The 17,916-nt window shown below is 37.9% G+C and overlaps 1 protein-coding gene across 2 annotated transcripts in view; it reads right to left on the bottom strand.

Annotated features, from left to right (window-relative positions):
* OXCT1 (3-oxoacid CoA-transferase 1) overlaps window positions 1-17,916 on the bottom strand; it is a gene marked incomplete at both ends in the record, with an annotated part of 141,274 nt that overhangs the window by 54,252 nt on the left and 69,106 nt on the right. For both annotated transcript variants that reach the window (XM_082835919.1, XM_082835918.1), the window contains 6 exons: window positions 3,633-3,708; window positions 4,326-4,398; window positions 9,973-10,021; window positions 11,797-11,891; window positions 14,674-14,788; window positions 16,217-16,324. In XM_082835919.1, coding sequence (XP_082692045.1) covers window positions 3,633-3,708; window positions 4,326-4,398; window positions 9,973-10,021; window positions 11,797-11,891; window positions 14,674-14,788; window positions 16,217-16,324 — 516 coding nt within the window. The remainder of the gene's footprint in view (window positions 1-3,632; window positions 3,709-4,325; window positions 4,399-9,972; window positions 10,022-11,796; window positions 11,892-14,673; window positions 14,789-16,216; window positions 16,325-17,916) is intronic.

The following is a 17,916-nucleotide window of genomic DNA, read 5'->3' as shown; positions in this document are numbered from 1 at the left end:
GGAACTCGAAGAAGCCAACTACTGTTTCGTCACATTTTCTCTCTTTGGATGCTCGGGGCAGAATTTTCAAAACTCTGTGAAAATGGGACCCATGCTGCATACTAAGAAGCTATTAAAGGATAAGACAAATAGCATCCACACCATTTGCCTGCCTTAAAAGCTTAATGTTTATTATAATCTGACATGGTAATAATTCACGGGGATGCTGTGATGCAGAGAAACTCAAGGCTTTACAACCATTGAAAGATTATTAAACTCAGTAAAAAGATAAAAGTAAGTGAAAAATGATACAATAAAACTGAACTTTTCAGCTCCTTGACTGCCAGACCCTGCAATAAAAATATATCTGAATTTTATAAATCAACATAAATCTTTGGGGCAAATAGACATAGATCACTCACTGAAACTATATAAGGAGGCTAGGCTGTATCTTACCCATAACGAATAAGAACAAGAAATGTGTCTTCAGATTTGGTACTTGAATATGAACTTTGGATACACAGGCTCTACTAGTTACTGTACAATACAGTCTTGCTTATGCCAGTGTATTTTAAGGCAAATACTCCCTCTTTAAAGTTAAGCAATAGCGCATTGAAGAAGATAAAAATAATAGCCACTATTTATGGAGTGCTTGGAGTCTTCACTTTGCATTTTCTTCTCATTTAATCCTAACAAAAACAGGTACTAAAGGTTGTGTAATTTGTAAGCGGTAGAGATGAAATTCAAATCAGATCTCTTCCAAACTAGAGCTCATAGTCTTGACTCTTAAGCTATCCTGTATCCAAAGGAATCAAAATATATACCGTGCGTCACATATAAAGAATCCAAGAAGTGATTATCAGTTACTAAAAGAACAAAAATGCTCATTCAGAAATGACACTACCAACTTCCATGACCAAAAGAGTGGAACCAGACACAAGAACACTTTTTATGCTTAATTCTTCTCCATGTCCCTTCAGAACTCCAGAGTTCCCCATTGCTGCCCCACTAGATCCAGTCCTTTGGAAACTCATGAGCTCCAAATTGTATTAAGAAATTTATAAAGTAATTAACAGTGATGTTTTAATCATTCACAGGAATCTCCATAGGATATGTAAAATTGTGATACATGTTGGAAAATCTTTCCTACAAATGACAACTACATAATGCATACTCTCACTGTGACAGCTTCCAGCCTCACTGTGTGCTAAACCATAATAAAAACAAATCATATACTAACTTGTTAAAGATGCCCAAGTTCCCCGAAAGCAAAAATGTGTTGGACACGTTTCTGCTCCACACCCAGAACCACTGTGAAATTTGATTTCAAAACTCACTAATAGCTCAGAGAAATAGACTCTATTTAAAACTCTGTTGTTTCTGTTTATGGTAACCAATCCCATTCCCTTCTGTCAGGCATCTCCAACTTCTCCTTCTTAATTTATCAAATAATAACAACCTGTTTATCTAGCATATGCTGTGGGTCAAGTTCTGTGATACATACTCTGTATGCATTATATCATTTATTCCTTTATATAGTCCTATAAATTAGATACTATTATATCATTCTCATTTTACAGATGAGGAAAAATGGCAACTGCCTCAAGTTACACTGCTAGTAAGTGACAAAAATTGGATTTCAACCCAGGTCTATCTCACTACAGGATCTTTGCTCTGAACTGCTAACCTGTGAAAGCCAGATGAGACCCCTGAAATTACCTATTCTCAAATCTTCATCTTATAGATGAGGATGTTTTAACCCAAAGAGCTTAAGTGACATGTTCAAGGTTACACGTTGATTACTGGTAGAGTCAGGGCTAAAACCCAGGGCTTGATTTTCTATGCTCCTTCTACTACCTCCTATAGCCTTTTTCTAAAATTTGAAAAAAGAAATGCATTCTTTCTACACAAATAAACATTCCTATAAAGTATCAATCTGACTTATTATACAATGCTCAGGAGACCCTCTCTGATTTCTTTGAAGGCTCCAAAAGCTGCCAACTCTTATAGCTATGGCTGATTTAGGATGATGAACATTTTTTCGTTTTTTGCGGTACGCGGGCCTCTCACTGTTGTGGCCTCTCCCATTGCGGAGCACAGCTCCAGACGCGCAGGCTCAGCGGCCATGGCTCACGAGCCCAGCCACTCCGCGGCATGTGGGATCTTCCCAGACCAGGGCTCGAACCTGTGTCCCCTGCATTGGCAGGCGGATTCTTAACCACTGCATCACCAGGGAAGTCCCTGATGATCATTCTTTAATACACGCAAACTCGGTTCTCAAACTTGGTTACATATTGTAATCACCTAGGATTGCTTTTAAAATGCCCAATTCCCAGGCTATATCTCAGATTAATTAAATTGGGATCATTAAGGGGGGCACCGAGGTATCACCATTTTTTAAAATTCCCAGGTGCTTCCAATATGCAACCACATTTGAGAACCAGGTTATAATAACAATTGAAATTTTAAAATAATGTTTTGGGAGATCATAGATCAAAAAAGCTAAACTAACACAATCTCTAACATTGTTATAAACTATATTAATCCACCTTCCTCAAAAAATGAGTAGAGAAAAATCTAAGAAATTTCAAAAAACAAAAAACTCTCATCATAGAACATCAGCCTCAGTTACTTAAATTCCTTGTAGCTGATAATTCAGAGAAACCCGCAGAAATCCTTAAACACACACATTAAAAGAGTAACCTGAGGGCTCCCCTGGGCTCCCCTGGTGGCGCAGTGGTTGAGAGTCCGCCTGCCTATGCAAGGGACGCGGGTTCGTGCCCCCGTCCGGGAAGATCCCACATGCCGTGGAGCGGCTAGGCCTGTGAGCCATGGCCGCTGAGCCTGCGCGTCCGGAGCCTGTGCTCCGCAACGGGAGAGTTCACAACAGTGAGAGGCCCGCGTACCGCAAAAAAAAAAAAAAAAAAAAAAAAAAAAAAGAGTAACCTGAGCTACCAGCCAAAATGAGCTCATAATCATAGACACACATTCATTGTTGTTTCCATACACACATCAGGAAGCACCAATCAGGAATGTAAAGAACCACACTCATAAATCAACTGATTACAGTCCTTTTTCCAAAGCTAATTCCAAGAGGCTTCTTCCTTGATCTAAGTCATTAGTAAATGAAAACTGTTTGCATTTCACAAGCATGTTTAAACATCACAGGTTTTGTATTCCATAATAGAAGAAAATGTGATTGAGTACTCATGGGGTCATATGACTAATCAAGACAGGATTTTAATCACTGTGAATAAGAAAATAATAGAATTAACATAAAATTAATGAACTTAATTGTACTTTCTAGTTATAAAAACTGAGTTATAATAAATATTTGTATTTCTTACTTTTATCAGAGTATAATTAACCCATTCTTTTTTTACCTTCCTCAGTTTTCTATTCCTCCATGGAAAATTATGCTTTGACCCTGATCTTACCTATTTTTAGTCCCAACTACACAGTAAACTGGCAAGGCTAAATATTTTCAGTATTTCCTTTATTAGAATTTGATTGAAATAAGAAATACATATCAAAATATTTATTTTTGTAACAATTATATTTGCACTCAAAGCAATTGGACAAGATTTTTCTTAATACTTCAAGAATAACTATTCTGACCCAGGCATAATTCAGAATAAAACATGTCTACTTACCGGTATCATCCAGTTAGCCAGGTCACCATATTTGGAAACCTGCATGGCTCCTAGCATTGTTAGATTGACATGTCCCCTGAGAAAGATAAAGAAGAAATATAAAGCAAACTTCACAAGCTTTATGTCCGTTTTGCTTGAGATTGCCAGCAATGAAAATAAATAATTCTAACCTCCCCCCCACCAAAGTACATTTGCTCTCCTCCACTCAACACCTGATTTCCAAATAGATTGGCTCAAGCTAATGTAGAGAAATAACCATTAAGAGTTCTTTTTAAAAAATTATAGCCTATACTGTCTCCAAAAACAAATTAAAAACAGGTGTACACAGTGAGTTTGTTTCCTTCAGTGAGGGAGAATATGGCTAGATTTGAAAGCAAACACTAGCTAGAAAATGAAAACACAGTTTGTAGAAAATGTTAGGATCCTCAGAAAGAGCCTTAAAAGTGTTTACTTCAGTTTAGTTGGCACAGATATATATTCCATTTTGAGGGTTCCTTTGATAATAGCGGGCTGGAAGTTCCAACTGCCAACATTCAATGTGAATAATTTCACATCTTGGTGCAGCCAAACAAGCCCATGATCATTTTCTGGCTGGGAGAGGTGTCTATGTTTCAGAGTCTTGCTAACAGACTCAGGGAATGACTCAGCTCATTAAACGTCATGTGAAACATGAGGGGCTCCGTTATTACATACCCTCTAATCATCGCAAATGATTCATCGCTGGAGAAATAAGAGGCTCCTGGAAGAACAGTAACTGTTTCCTTGCCTACACAGACACACACACACAAACACACACACACGGGAGAAAAAGAGGAAAGAAAAGGCTATTAGATTTCTAAGAGTGGAAGTCATGGTGGAGACAGAGGTCTATACCTTCTCTGTTTCCTACAGAACTAAGGGTCCCTTAACCAAAATGTGGCAGCAACAGGGGTATGGGAGACACAGTGGGAACTGTTCACCTATGAAGAAGAGCATTTTGTCACTAACATTGTCCAGATTTGCCCTTGCATGGTGATAATAAAAAGCAGCCCAACTTTTAATTTTATTATTGTTTTGAAATTCTCTACAGACAATGCACCCCTCTGCTGCCTATTATTACATAACCATCCGCGCCTCCCACCAGACTCAGTCCCTTCACAAGCCCCTGTTAAATGCTAATAGGAGTGAGGAGGAAAGGAGTTGCTGGGATGCACCTGTCAAAACCCATGCTACTGTAAGTCACTAGAGCAAAGATATTGTGGAACAGACATGAAGGAACACAACTTGAAGGGAGTGACACAGGAGATGCTCCTCAGATATTTCTTAAAATTCAGTAAATAACCTAGAAAGAAAGGTCCCACCTAACTCCTTAACATCACTGGGACTGAATCTCTTCTTCCATCTCTCTCTCTCTCTCTGCTTCATTTTTCTTCCCTTGCTCCTATGTTTCTATTAAAACCAAAGAAGGTCCTCTTGGAAGGACCTCTCACAAAACTTACATCTCATAATAAAAGTCCAGAACTGGAAAAGTTCTTCCAGGTCATCCAGTCCCCACACAACCTATAATATCACCTGACTCAAACTTGAGCTGCTTTTTTCTTGTGACCTGTCTGTGCAGGAGCTTTAGGTGCCTAGGAGAAGCTTCTGGTCTCAGTAGAAAAGTGCTCATGTGCCACTTTGCCAAAGGTAAGTCAACTGTCTGATAACACCTCATGCCATGGCCCCAGTGTGACAGGGCAGACAAAAAGAAGGGGAAGAAAAGTGATTCCAAGATTAGAACAGAGAGAAGCTCTTGGACACAACAGGTCCAGACCGATCTGATCGTGCTCAGCTGTGCAACAACAGCTATAACCTCAACTTCTCAAGTCTTCCCTGAGAGCTAACTTCTCCACCAGTATCCTGCTCCATTTGAGCTCAACTGTAAAGCAAGGGTAAGACTATTTATATCATGCTGAATTATTTATTGGCCAAAAAAGTTTGATTCTAAACAAAGGAAACATTTTCACATCTTTTAAAGGACCACAAAGCTGAAAAGCTTTGGAAAATACTTTCTGGTGCGGTTAGTAGGGGCTGGCTTTTAGACAGCACATAATATTTGAAGAATTAAATGAAATGGTGCATGTGAAGTCTTTAACTCTAGTACCTGGCATAGAGAAAGGACTCTGTAAACATTACTTTTATTATTGTCATTGTTATTATTCCTCACTGCAAACCTGCTTGTGGAAAAGACAGTGCCATCACCCCTTTAGGGATAAATGCTACAGGGGCAAGCAATTCACTTTTATGGTGGGGTTATACACCAGCCCGTGAATTCCAGGTTTCAGGACAAGTGTAATACAACTAAACCTTATCCTAACACAACTTTCACATCCAGCAAATACAGTTCCTCACCAATCCTGTGAGGTGGAGAGGCAAGGAAGAACTTGCAGGCTGAAAATGCAGAGAAACAAAAAATTCTCCATTCTTTGTTCTCTATGTGATAAATCACAATGACTTCCAAAAGGCCGTCTCAACCAGCTGGTAGTACATAGAAGGCATTATTTACCACTTTATAGGAAACTTTGAGATCAATGCAGAGAGCTTCAGCTCTCCCCATGTGATTTATGAAGGATGGCTTTATTAAAGAGCCCAGAAGAGAATTCTTATGAAACAAAGTTATTCTCAGGCCCCTGCTAACACATTCTGGCATCTTATAAATACATTCTTTGGAAGCAAAGTTAATTTTCATCATTTTTAATATCCAAAATCTAAACAAAAAAAGGTATCCTAAAGTTGAATCCATGCTTTTCAAATGCAACGTCCAAATTTAGTCAAGAAACAATTATAATCAATAACACAATCAATATCTTAAAGAAAAGGGTCTTTCTTATTTGATTTTTCCTAATTGATTTCTGTCTCCTCCAAATTTGCTCTGTGTATGTCTCTATCCTCTAATGATATTCAGGCAACAGAGTTATTCAATTTCATAGTTTTGAGTCCTTTGGCTCATGATGTAACATGTCATTCACTCAATTATCAAGTAAATGTCTACTCTGTGCCTTGAACAATGTTACACACAAAATGCAGATGCCCTAAACGAATGGTTCTCAAACTTTAACACCCAGCAGAATCACATGGAGGGCTTATAAAAATGCAGACTGCTGAGCTCAACTCCCTAGAGTCTGAGAATTTCCATCGCTAACAAGTCCCCAGTGATGGGTATGCTAATGCTGTGGCTCTGGGGACCACACTTTGAGAACCACTGCCCCAAGAAAAAGGAACAAAATACCCAGCAAGAGAGATGAATATACACAAATAATTACAAGGCAAAATGTGGTATGCTTATGAGACACTAGATGTGTTGTGGGTTCGAAGGAGGAGCACTTCTGAGCCACAGAAGGATCTGGAGAGGACAAATGAACTGGGATTTCAAGGATAGGTATAATGCATTTCAATAGGACATTACCAATAAAGAGATGGGGATAAAAAAGGAAGGGATAGAACAAAACAAAAAATGAAAGGCACAGCAAGAGCAAAGTCATGGAGGAAGGAAAGCACGAGTCATGGTCAGAAAAGATCCAGCAGTTCAGTGTGGGTGGACTCAGAAGACCTTGTAGGGCGTAGAGAAAGATAAATTTGAAAAGGTCAGTCACAACCATTAGATAGATCTTGAGTGCCATACTATTTGAACTTTAATGTTCAGGCCTGTGATTCTTCAGATGTGGCACACAGACCTCTAGAGCAGGCCCTATTGATGCTGGGAGCTGGATAAATGTTCTGGTTATTGTAGGATATTTAACAGCATCCCTGGCCTCTACCCACTAAATGCCAGTAACACTGGCAATCAAAAATATCTCCAGACATTGTCAAATGTCCCCAGGGGAGAGGAATCACCCCTCTTTCCCACAGAAAACCATTGCTCTAGAGGTACATGGCAGGAACCACGGATATTCAAAAGCTGTGAGATTAACACGGTGGTTCTTTCTAAGTAGTTTTAATCAAAAGGAAGTCATTTAAAACATTATTTTGATATTAAAGAAAATAATATTAAGAAATAGGAAAGAATGCAAAATGCACATTAATATGAAAGCTAACGTGAGATTTATTAGAAATTTCACAATTCCACTGGGATACTGCAAATCTTCCTGGAACCTTGGAAATGTTCTAAGCACTGCCTTATGCACCTCTGTAAAACTCAGGTTATCAGTGGATATAGCTCAACGTGCAGAAAAGGCCAGGGGCCAGGAGCAGGAGACCCTGTGTTAGTCCAGTCCCTAGCAACGTGATCTTGAGAACATCACGTCACTTTTCTGGGCTTGATTTCCCAATCTGTACAACAAGTTTTCACTTGAGGTTCAAATGATTTAATATATTTGAAAAAAGTATGCTGTAAACTATGTAGTACTATACAAGTGGCCATTCATTGTTATATAACCATATGAAATTATTATTTAGAAAAAGGGATCCTTAGAAATAGCTGTATTATTATTTTAAAATTTTAATACACTGATTATGCCCAGAAACATAACTCTTTATATTCCTTCCAAGGGATTTCTATAGAAATCGTTTCAAATTAACACAAACAATGGGCTGATCTTCCTGGTAATTTCCAAACTTGGGGAATTGCGGAACCACCAATTTATATTCTGGGTTCTCAAGTTCAAAGTAACTTAGTTACTTTGTTCCCTAACTTAGTTCCAAAGTCAAAAGCATCATAAATTCCAAACAGGACTTTGATGAAAATGATAGGATATTATTAAACTATTCTGCAGCCTGGCTTCCCCACAGCAATGAATTCTTGTTTTACAAAGTAGTTTGCGATTATACGTGATATCTCAGAAGTTGACATCTAAAACTGGTGGCTTCATCAGGATAGAGCTAAAGCTCAATGGAATCAGAAACGCCTGCTGTCCAATGATGTCACTGAAAAGATTAACTACTTTTCCAAAGAAAGTGGGTTTTATGAGCTCAAGCCTGATATTTGGAAAATGGAGTTATTCATTTTGCAAATAACTCACTAACATTAATTAATTAAACCAAGCAGCAAATATTTTCACAGATCAACGAGCTATTGCTAAAGGGTACAGTACAATTAAATTACAGCCTTGGTTAAATGTCATTGCTTTACCACAGTGGGCCTTTCAGAGTTGAGTCGTGTTAACTAACTCAACTATTCAACCAGAAGCTGTTTTACTTTCAAAAATCCTAAGCATCAAACATCAATTCTACTTGGCAGCTGGCCTTTATGTTCAGCTCTTACTTCTCTCCTGAAATTTACACACACCTGTTTTTGAACATGAAGTAACAATAATACTTTTGCGGGGGTAGAGTGAACAGGAGTAGAAGAACAGTAAAGAAAAACATGCTAGAATATAAAAATTAGCTTCTTATGGACAGCCCCATTCTAAGGATAATCTTTAGCCCTAACATGGTGGCAGTGCTGCCTCAAGCATGGGCAAAAGGTCTGACCTGTTTTTCCTCCTCTAGGCTGCTGCTACATGTGACCCTATGTCCTAGTCAAATAAAAGGCTAATAATAAAAGGCAAAGCATATGAATGCAGGAATAAAAGGGAAGACAGGCTAGAGTCTCCAGTACAAAGAAACTCTGTATTTATTACTTACATCACTGGGTTGCACTGAGTGGCAGAGTACATCCTTAAGCACCCTTGAACCTTTGAAGGATGCTCTCCTAACTGTGATGTCGACTAGAGGACAGAAATTATCAACCACAACAAAAACCTCAGTGCACCAGATCTTGGTTTTGGCCACTATGGATCCACTCCCCCCCTTCTCATCATGAGAAAGCAGACCTATTTCAACCTGGGATTGGCCAATGGGAGGCACAAGCAGGAGATCCAGCAGAAAAGACCTCCATTCTCACCCTCACCCAGGTTTCTGCAAGATGGTCGTGTTCCTCTACAAAGACCCTGCTTCCTGTTAGGTGGCCCTCTCCCACAGCTGCCCCTTAAGGCCTAGGAGTGACAAGAACTCCCTGTGGTGCTTCAGCATCCTTTCTGGTTTCCCTTAATCTTGTCTGCACCCTTGTAAACTGTCCCTTCCTTTAATTCTCCTCGTTACCCCACCTGAGAGTGCTCTCAGGACGCTGACTGATTGACCCACCAAAGCTCCTACCATTATATGTAGCCCCTCCTGCAATTTCTCCTTTATCTTACTCTGCCCTAAATAGGGGAGACCTCTGACAGGCAATCCGGACCAAGAGGGCACTAGGAAGGCTTCTCTCTCGCTTCCTCCATGAAAAATACAGTGGCATACTCTCCAGGAAAAGACAAAGAAACAAGCCCAACTCTTTGGTATTACTTGGCAGAGAACTAAATTAATAGCAAAGGAGAAGGCTGGAAAAACATTTAATGAGTGAGTTTACCTGCATTGATTAGATCTGCATCAACTTCATTTTTTAATGGGTAAGGACCCTGTCAAATAAAGCACATGTTCAATTAGGAAAAGAAGTTTCTCACTGAATCACACACTAAAACTGAAATATAAGTAACTTTGCTTAAAACCCTAGGAAATCATCAAAAGACTTGAGGTGAACCTTTTCAAAATAATCCCAGTGTTTTCATGGCTCTGTTTTCCACGTTGATTTGTCTTTTCTATGCTAAAAACTGTGCTTGGGTAAGTGAAAAATATTTTCTTAAAACTACCAAAGTCTGAAAGAAATGTTAAGCTGTTGGAAACACAGGTCAATAAAAAAGTAATTATTTAGTACCTACTATGCAGCCGATGTTATTCAGAAATCTTCCTGGTAGTATATCAATGAATACAAACTAAATGGCTGCCTTATTTGGCTAGAAGGGTCTGGAGAAGCAGTTTCAGCTTTTTGGTATGTAGCACCTAAAGGCTCGGATTTGGAGTTCTAACCTTATCTCTCAGTCCATCTAAGTTTTGATACCTTTATTTTCTTTTTGCCTGGTAATTCTCACTAAGTTTTTGATTTTTAATTTTCTATGTATTCTTATAAACCATCTCTAATTACCTGGAGTAGTTTCATAACATAACATTTATTAAACGAAAAGGGAGGAAATGGAAAAAGGGAAAAGAAAAGGTCTAAATTAGAGCCAAGAATGAGGAAATATTGGCTGTGAAATTTTAACATACTTTCAAAAAAAGGGACCAAAAATTTATTCTTTGAATAAATTGAAATGGCAACTAATGTTTTAGACCTGTGTAAATTTTTCTTTAAACAGTGACCATGGGTAATTCATATTGACTTATTTCCCTTGTCTTCAAAATGAGGGAATTGGTCACTCTAGATAATCTTTAAGGTACCTTAAAAATTTAAGTCTTTGACTGCAATATGAATCTGCTTTTATCCAGACTCACATCATTTTTGTGTTTCTGAAAGTGATCACAATTATTGCCTCAACCAGTATCAACTACACTCTCATGACCATTATTTATATTTTAAATACTGGATATACATGTTCCATATGTACAATTTGTACTGCATTAACAGTTAAGAGCTACTGAAAAACAATAAAAGATTAGGAATATTATAAACTGTCAGACTATAAGTAATCTCTGCCATAATTAATAAGCAAATAAAAAATGTTACCCAGGAAGCTTAAGTATTTCTTAATTTTATTATAATATTGAATAAAGAGAATGGCCAAATTCTATGAGAATATTGAGCCCATCTGGAAGGTTAATCTTGAGGAAGGGAAAATTCTACCCTTTTGAACAACTTGGCCTCAAAACGAGTATTACATGAGGAGAAGTTCTTGAATTAATCAACTGTCAAAAAATGTCCTGTCCTAAAGTAGAAATGTTACTCTTCAGTTTCTCATGCTGAGACTTACTGATTTTTATTTAATGTAGAATCGTTAATGACCTTCATTATCTTGTTCAATCACACAAAGGTTAAAAGTAACTACCTAAATAGGATGGTGTGAGATCTCTGAAGCAGATGCAATAGGGGAGATGGAAGCTGATACAGGGACAAAGGAGGAGCAGTCGGAAAGCTCATAGTCAGGAAACCACCATCTACTCCAAAAAACACAACACGACGTGCTCACAAGTACCACCATTTTATGGGAAAAGTTAAATATTTTATTATGAGGATAAAAAGAAAGAAAAACAAGATTGGGAACTTTAAGGTAACAACTCTCAGTTATAAGAAGATTTCACTATATAAAATACCTCATTCTCCATCAAGATTGAATAAATAAAACTTCAATTTCTATCTTACCAAACCCAGGACTCCATTTTCACTTTGCAGATGGACAGTCATACTGGGGCTGATAAAGTTGCTGGCCAGAAGTGGTATTCCTATGCCCAAATTAGCTGGAAAAAAAGAGGTTAAGGTCCAGCATATAAAAGATAATGTCATAAATCTTCTACATGAATAAATCTGAACATAGGCCTTCTTTACAGGTACTTACTCTGAATGTAATCACTGAATACATTCTCCCACCACCCTCTAGGTATTATTTTGTAATTTTTTCAAAAAGAAAATCTCTTAATCACAGCCTTCCCCATAAAGATATCAAAGTAGTGGCTTCAGAAAACTAGCCAAGAGGTCATTTTTATTGTAAGACATAGTTAGCAAATTTGGACTGTATTATGATTTATTATGACTGATGTCTGACATAACATGGCCTGACCTTTGTTTAAAAGCATTTTTCACTATTCAAAACTGCAACTGAAAATAAAGATGATTAAAATATTCTAAAATGGGCTACCAGTTTTGAATTTTAAAAAAAGTTTTATGACAACACCAGAATGTCTGCCTAAATTGTATAGATTCCTTTGGATCACTGTGATAACATCCATTGGTAACTGAACCTTCCTTAAGACATAAACAGGATGGTGGGGATGTTTAAGCTTCAGTGAACACATTTGAGACCATATAAAAACAAAAGCTGTGTTACAGCATCAAAGAGCTAACTGGTTGGGATTAGCAAACTATTATATACAGAATGGATAAACAACAAGGTCCTACCATATAGCACAGGGAACTATATTCAATATCCTGTGACAAACAATAATGAAAAAGAATCTGAAAAAGAATGTATGTATGCATAACTGAGTCACTTTGCTGTACAGCAGAAGTTAAACACAACATTGTAAATCAACTACACTTCAATAAAATTTTTTCTTAAAGAAGAGCTAACTGAGAGTATTAAATCTTCTTCCTTAGGTGATCAAAGTTCTGACTTGTATGCAGTGGTGTGGATTCGACCTTGCCTCTCAATACAAGCAGGCTGACCAGATAAGAAATACTAACACTGTCTGTGGGAATTCCCTGGTGGTCCAGTGGTTAGGACTTGGCACTTTCACTGCTGTGGGCCTGGGTTTGATCCCTGGTTGGGGAACTAAGATCCTGTAAGCTGTGCACTTTGGCCAAAAATAAAAAACAAACAAAAACTGATGCTGTCTGGAATTGCTGTCCACTACCACTGCAAACCACAGACTTTGACACAATTAGTGCAAAGAATGATGGCACTCTGATGAGATTCTAATAACAGTGAGTGCTTTGTGAATGAAGTCCAGAAAAGATAAAGTTTGTATATGCTGCCATATTATAGACTACAAAGGCTAGCAGGACAACTCAACGTACCAGGTCACCTCTTGTGAACACAGTAAGTCTATGAAGCTGTGATGATAGCTTCTTGGTTCACCTCTTACCAAATCACAATCTAGTGCAGACTTATTTGTACTTCATTTCTCACAGTGATGCATGGAACACACTGAGGTATTAATTCCATTATAATTATAAGCAGGCATTTTCAGGTAAGGGCAACCCAAATTACAAGTTTTATACCCCCCCTCTTTCATCATATGCTATAATTTTCTCAGTTCTTTAGTATTTTTTAGTAAGTCAAATACCAGGGAGAAAAAAGCCTATGTAATTTGGGTTGAAAAAGAGTAGGTGCTATGGAAAGACCATTTATATGAACTGACTTGCAAATATTTTTCATAGGCAATACAATGACAGTGAATAAAGGATACCTAGAATCCATTATATCTAAAAATCAGCATTATCAGAGTCAGTGTTAAATATCAATGGTAAACCAACTGACTGGACGTAAGAAGAAAACCCAGAGACTAGCTTTCACCTGTTCAGTTCACTTGGTTGACTCTATATCTTGCTGATACTGGAGGTGGAAGAGGAAGCACTATTATACTCTCTTCCCCTATGTGAATTCCCACCATAACCCAATGTATAAACTGAAAGATAAAGAAAAATGAAGTGGTGGAGGTAAAAAGAAAGTAAAAAAACAGTTCTCCTGTCAATATCAGTCTGAAAGAAGATTTTTATGGACTAGGGGAAGCTCAGAGAATGGAGACACATGTCATGTTTCTACTACTTCCTGTCCCAGGCCTTTAAGTATGGCTTTACTGGATTCACCATTCAACAAATATTTATCTTATCATACACTATTTGAATTTATATGTATTATTTGTATTATATAGTTCAACAGTTGATGTCTTGAAAATCAACAAAATGGTGAATAGACTCACTGTTATTTAAACACATTCAAAATCCAAACACTAATTGCACTAAACCATCTTCACCTACCTCTTTTTTGACAAAGTATTCAATATCTACAGCAGAATTTGAATCATTCATTGAATACCCTTACAAAACATCAGACATAAAAGGGTACATTCACAGAATCTTTGTCAGGGGAAACAAGAGGTTGTTAAGAAGTTGGATCTTACGTTTCAATGAGTATGTAAATGTCAGAACACAGAGAAAGTAAATAGCACTGGTTATAAGCAGTACTTCTGAGATTTGAAACCCTCACCTTGGGTAATCTCTTCTCCCAATTACCCTTAGCCACAAGCCAAATTATACTGAAATTCCTTGTATATTAGAGAACAGCTAAGGACATTTTCAGTCACCATTTTGTTTCAAGAAGGCAAAAGGATTATAATTCTAATTTCATTTATCTTGATACCTTTAGGTTAGATGCCACATCTGTACAAATTGATCAATTGCTTTAGAAGTTACAATGGACTAGAAAGGAATCACTACGCAGGAGGCCTAGTAACCTGATGAATATGTAAAAAGTGAGGGCTACGTCTTTGCCCAGCTCAGGGGGCAAGGAATAAAGGATACCATACATGCCATCCTCAAATTCAAGAGCTGCCCGCTTGATGATACGTTCCCTTACATTATCTCCAGGTTTATCAGATGTGGTTTTTACATCTTCCTCTTTCCGGATTGATAAACGCTTTAAAATAAACAGAAATAAATTATTCATGGTTGAGGTATACTTTGTATTTTAACAATAATGAAATACAAAACTCTCTCCCATTACTACTATAAGGCAAATCTGCAATATAATGTAGAGAATTTTTAAATTTAAAAAGAATACTATGGATAAAATTTGATGACAGAAATAATTCTTTAAAATGTAAGTGAAAAGACTTCCCTGGTGGTCCAGTGGCTAAGACTGCGCTTCCAATGCTGGGGGCCTGGGTGCAATCCCTGGTCAGGGAACTAGATCCCACATGCTGCAACTAAGACCCACTGCAGCCAAATAAGTAAATTTAAAAAATAAATAAAACAAACAAATTAATTAACTAATTAAATAAAAAGTAAGTGAAAGAGGTCAGATGTTTGAAGAGGAAGATATAATTGTTCTGTCTCCTTGAAGCAAATAATTCCTCTGTTACTGTCACACTGAGTGCCACTACTGTTACTCTAAGGCTCCTGCAACTGAACTCTCCTCAGGTGCTCTGGGATGGAGCCAGAATAAAGAAAAGGAAATAGACCTTGGGACTTTATTTTTGCAGGGCTGTGAGAATGTGTTTACCAGGTATTGCTGCTGCCAACTGCCTATTTCCACATGCAGAGTCTAGACTGGTTTTGCTATAACTGAATCATAGAAATATCCAGAAACCAGCCAGAAAACTATTTCTGTTACTAAATCTCCTTGATACAGACTCTGGTTTCTGTTTGCAAATGTCCCATTTTTGATCCCTGGCCCCTGACATTAGTTTTAGATTGCAGAATGCCTTTCTGTTTGATGTCCGCGGGTAGAGGGTATCTCTGAATCCACGGTATCTCTTACTGCATGTCTATTCTGTTGCCGATCCCTAGACACTTCTGAATCTTGATATCAATTCTGGTCCAGCTGGTCTTCATGCTTTCAGTAGCCTTAGAGTACCTCCAATGCTCCCGGTACCCACTCCTTGCCATGATCTCATACCCACCAGCTGCCCGGAGCCCAACACTCATGGGAAATGATGTTCTGTCTGGACTCTATAATGTGCAAAGACTTCAAGATAGATAGACAGTTCTGAACACTCAAACACTAAGAGTCCAGCAGGGGTAAAGCCACCAAAGACCTGATTATCCTCCTCTACCCATTAGGACAGCCAGCCAAAACTATGCATCATAAATTAGGACAGTTACAAAAGCCTAGAAGACACAGCCTAGAGAAGCATGTAATTTGATGATATACACAAGGAACTGTTGAACTGGACAATTACATAGACAATCATGTCCCCTCAAGATAGACACATGAGAAGCTCCTATTAAGATTCAGAGCAAGACTTCCTGTTCAGCTCTAATTCCATATCATCTAGAATGGCCCCAGGGACACATCTCTGACAGTCAGATCCATAAATACTGACAGACAAGCTAAGTCAATTACCTCAATTCTTTTCTCATATTTTTCTCCCTTTATAAGGCGATGTACATAAATCTTAGGAATATGAATGTCTTCTGGGGCAAATGATCCAATATCCACAATTTCTTCAACCTAGGCAAAAAGAAAAAAAAATTTAATTATATAGTGAGAGCTTAAACTGAATATTTTTTATTAAAAAAAGATGAAGTATATGCATCCTTACAACCAACTTAGGCTGGATGTACAATGTAAGTATACATATACACATACACACACACATGCATGCACAAATATACATATAAATCAGAGAGAGAGAAAGAATAAATACACATGCAAACATACAAACTTCTAGATCCACAAAAATAGAAGAAATTCAAATACATGTGGCTGAACATAAAATACAAAACATAAAGCTCTAAAACTTTGCTTAAAACAGCCTCAGTTACAAATTTGTCAAATGGTTTGTCAGTACAGCTGCTTGAACTTCCACAAATTGCAGCTCAACTGTGCAAAATCTGAAAGCACATCCCTTAAACCCAGATTTTCAAAATTAATGGGAAATTTATCATATCAAAGACAAAAATCTGTAACAACATCTGCTTGGTCAATTGCTTTTTAAATATAGATACAAATGCTGTTTGTAACCATTTTTATTTATTCCTGTAATTAGCTTCCTAGGATCGTGATAGAACTGCAATTGCTGAAATAATTTTACTTTAAGATTGATCATTAACTTCAATATGGAAATTTGAAAAAGGAATTATTAACTAATAACTAGAAATTCTAAAAATCAGAATTAAAGTTATTCACAGAGCAAAAGGGAATTTTATAGCAATACTGAATGCCCCAAGTTAGTCTGCTATTTTAGAATTCATTTTTAAAGAAGATAAATCATTTTTTTACATCAACATAAAAAAAAACACCTCAGAATAACAAGGATCAAGAAAAACTACAGTCAACATCGTTGAGATCAAAAAATTATATTTCTGGGGATTTCCCTGGTGGTCCAGTGGTTAAGAATCTGCTTTCCAGGGCTTCCCTGGTGGCACAGTGGTTGAGAGTCCGCCTGCCGATGCAGGCGCCATGGGTTCATGTCCCAGTCCGGGAAGATCCCACATGCCGCGGAGCGGCTGGGCCCGTGAGCCATGGCAGCTGAGCCTGCGTGTCCGGAGCCTGTGCTCCACAATGGGAGAGGCCACAACAGTGAGAGGCCCGCGTACCGCAAAAAAAAAAAAAAAAAAAAAAAAAGAATCTGCTTTCCAATGCAGGGGATGCAGGTTCAATCTCTATTTGGGGAACTAAGTTCCCAACATGCCGTGGGGCAAGTAAGCCCGTGTGCCATAACTACTGAGCCCATGCTCTGTGGAACCCAAATGCCACAACTAGAGAGAAGCCCATGTGCCGCAACTAAGACCCAATGCAGCCAAATTAATTAATTAAAAATATTTTTTTAAATTAAAAACAAAATTATCTTTCTGGTGCCAAGAAAAATATCGTCTTGAAGACTGAGAGTGCTCAGCTTAATAGATGTCATACCCAAAGCAAAGAACTATCTGCAAATGAACTGACTTGTACAAGGAGAGTTGTATTATACTGTCTCCTTAAACTAGTAACTGAACTCTCCAGAAGTTTTTGAGGTTAAGCACCCCCCTTCCTTTCTGCTATTCTACCATGCATGCCCACACCACACTCCCTCCACAATGAAAGAATAACAGGGATTAACA

This window comes from Leucopleurus acutus (genome assembly GCF_964270905.1).
Source record: "Leucopleurus acutus genome assembly, chromosome: 3".
Classification (NCBI taxonomy): Eukaryota; Metazoa; Chordata; class Mammalia; order Artiodactyla; family Delphinidae; genus Leucopleurus; species Leucopleurus acutus.
The sequence above is the reverse complement of the archived record's forward strand: the minus strand, read 5'-3'. Positions and strand labels throughout refer to the sequence as shown.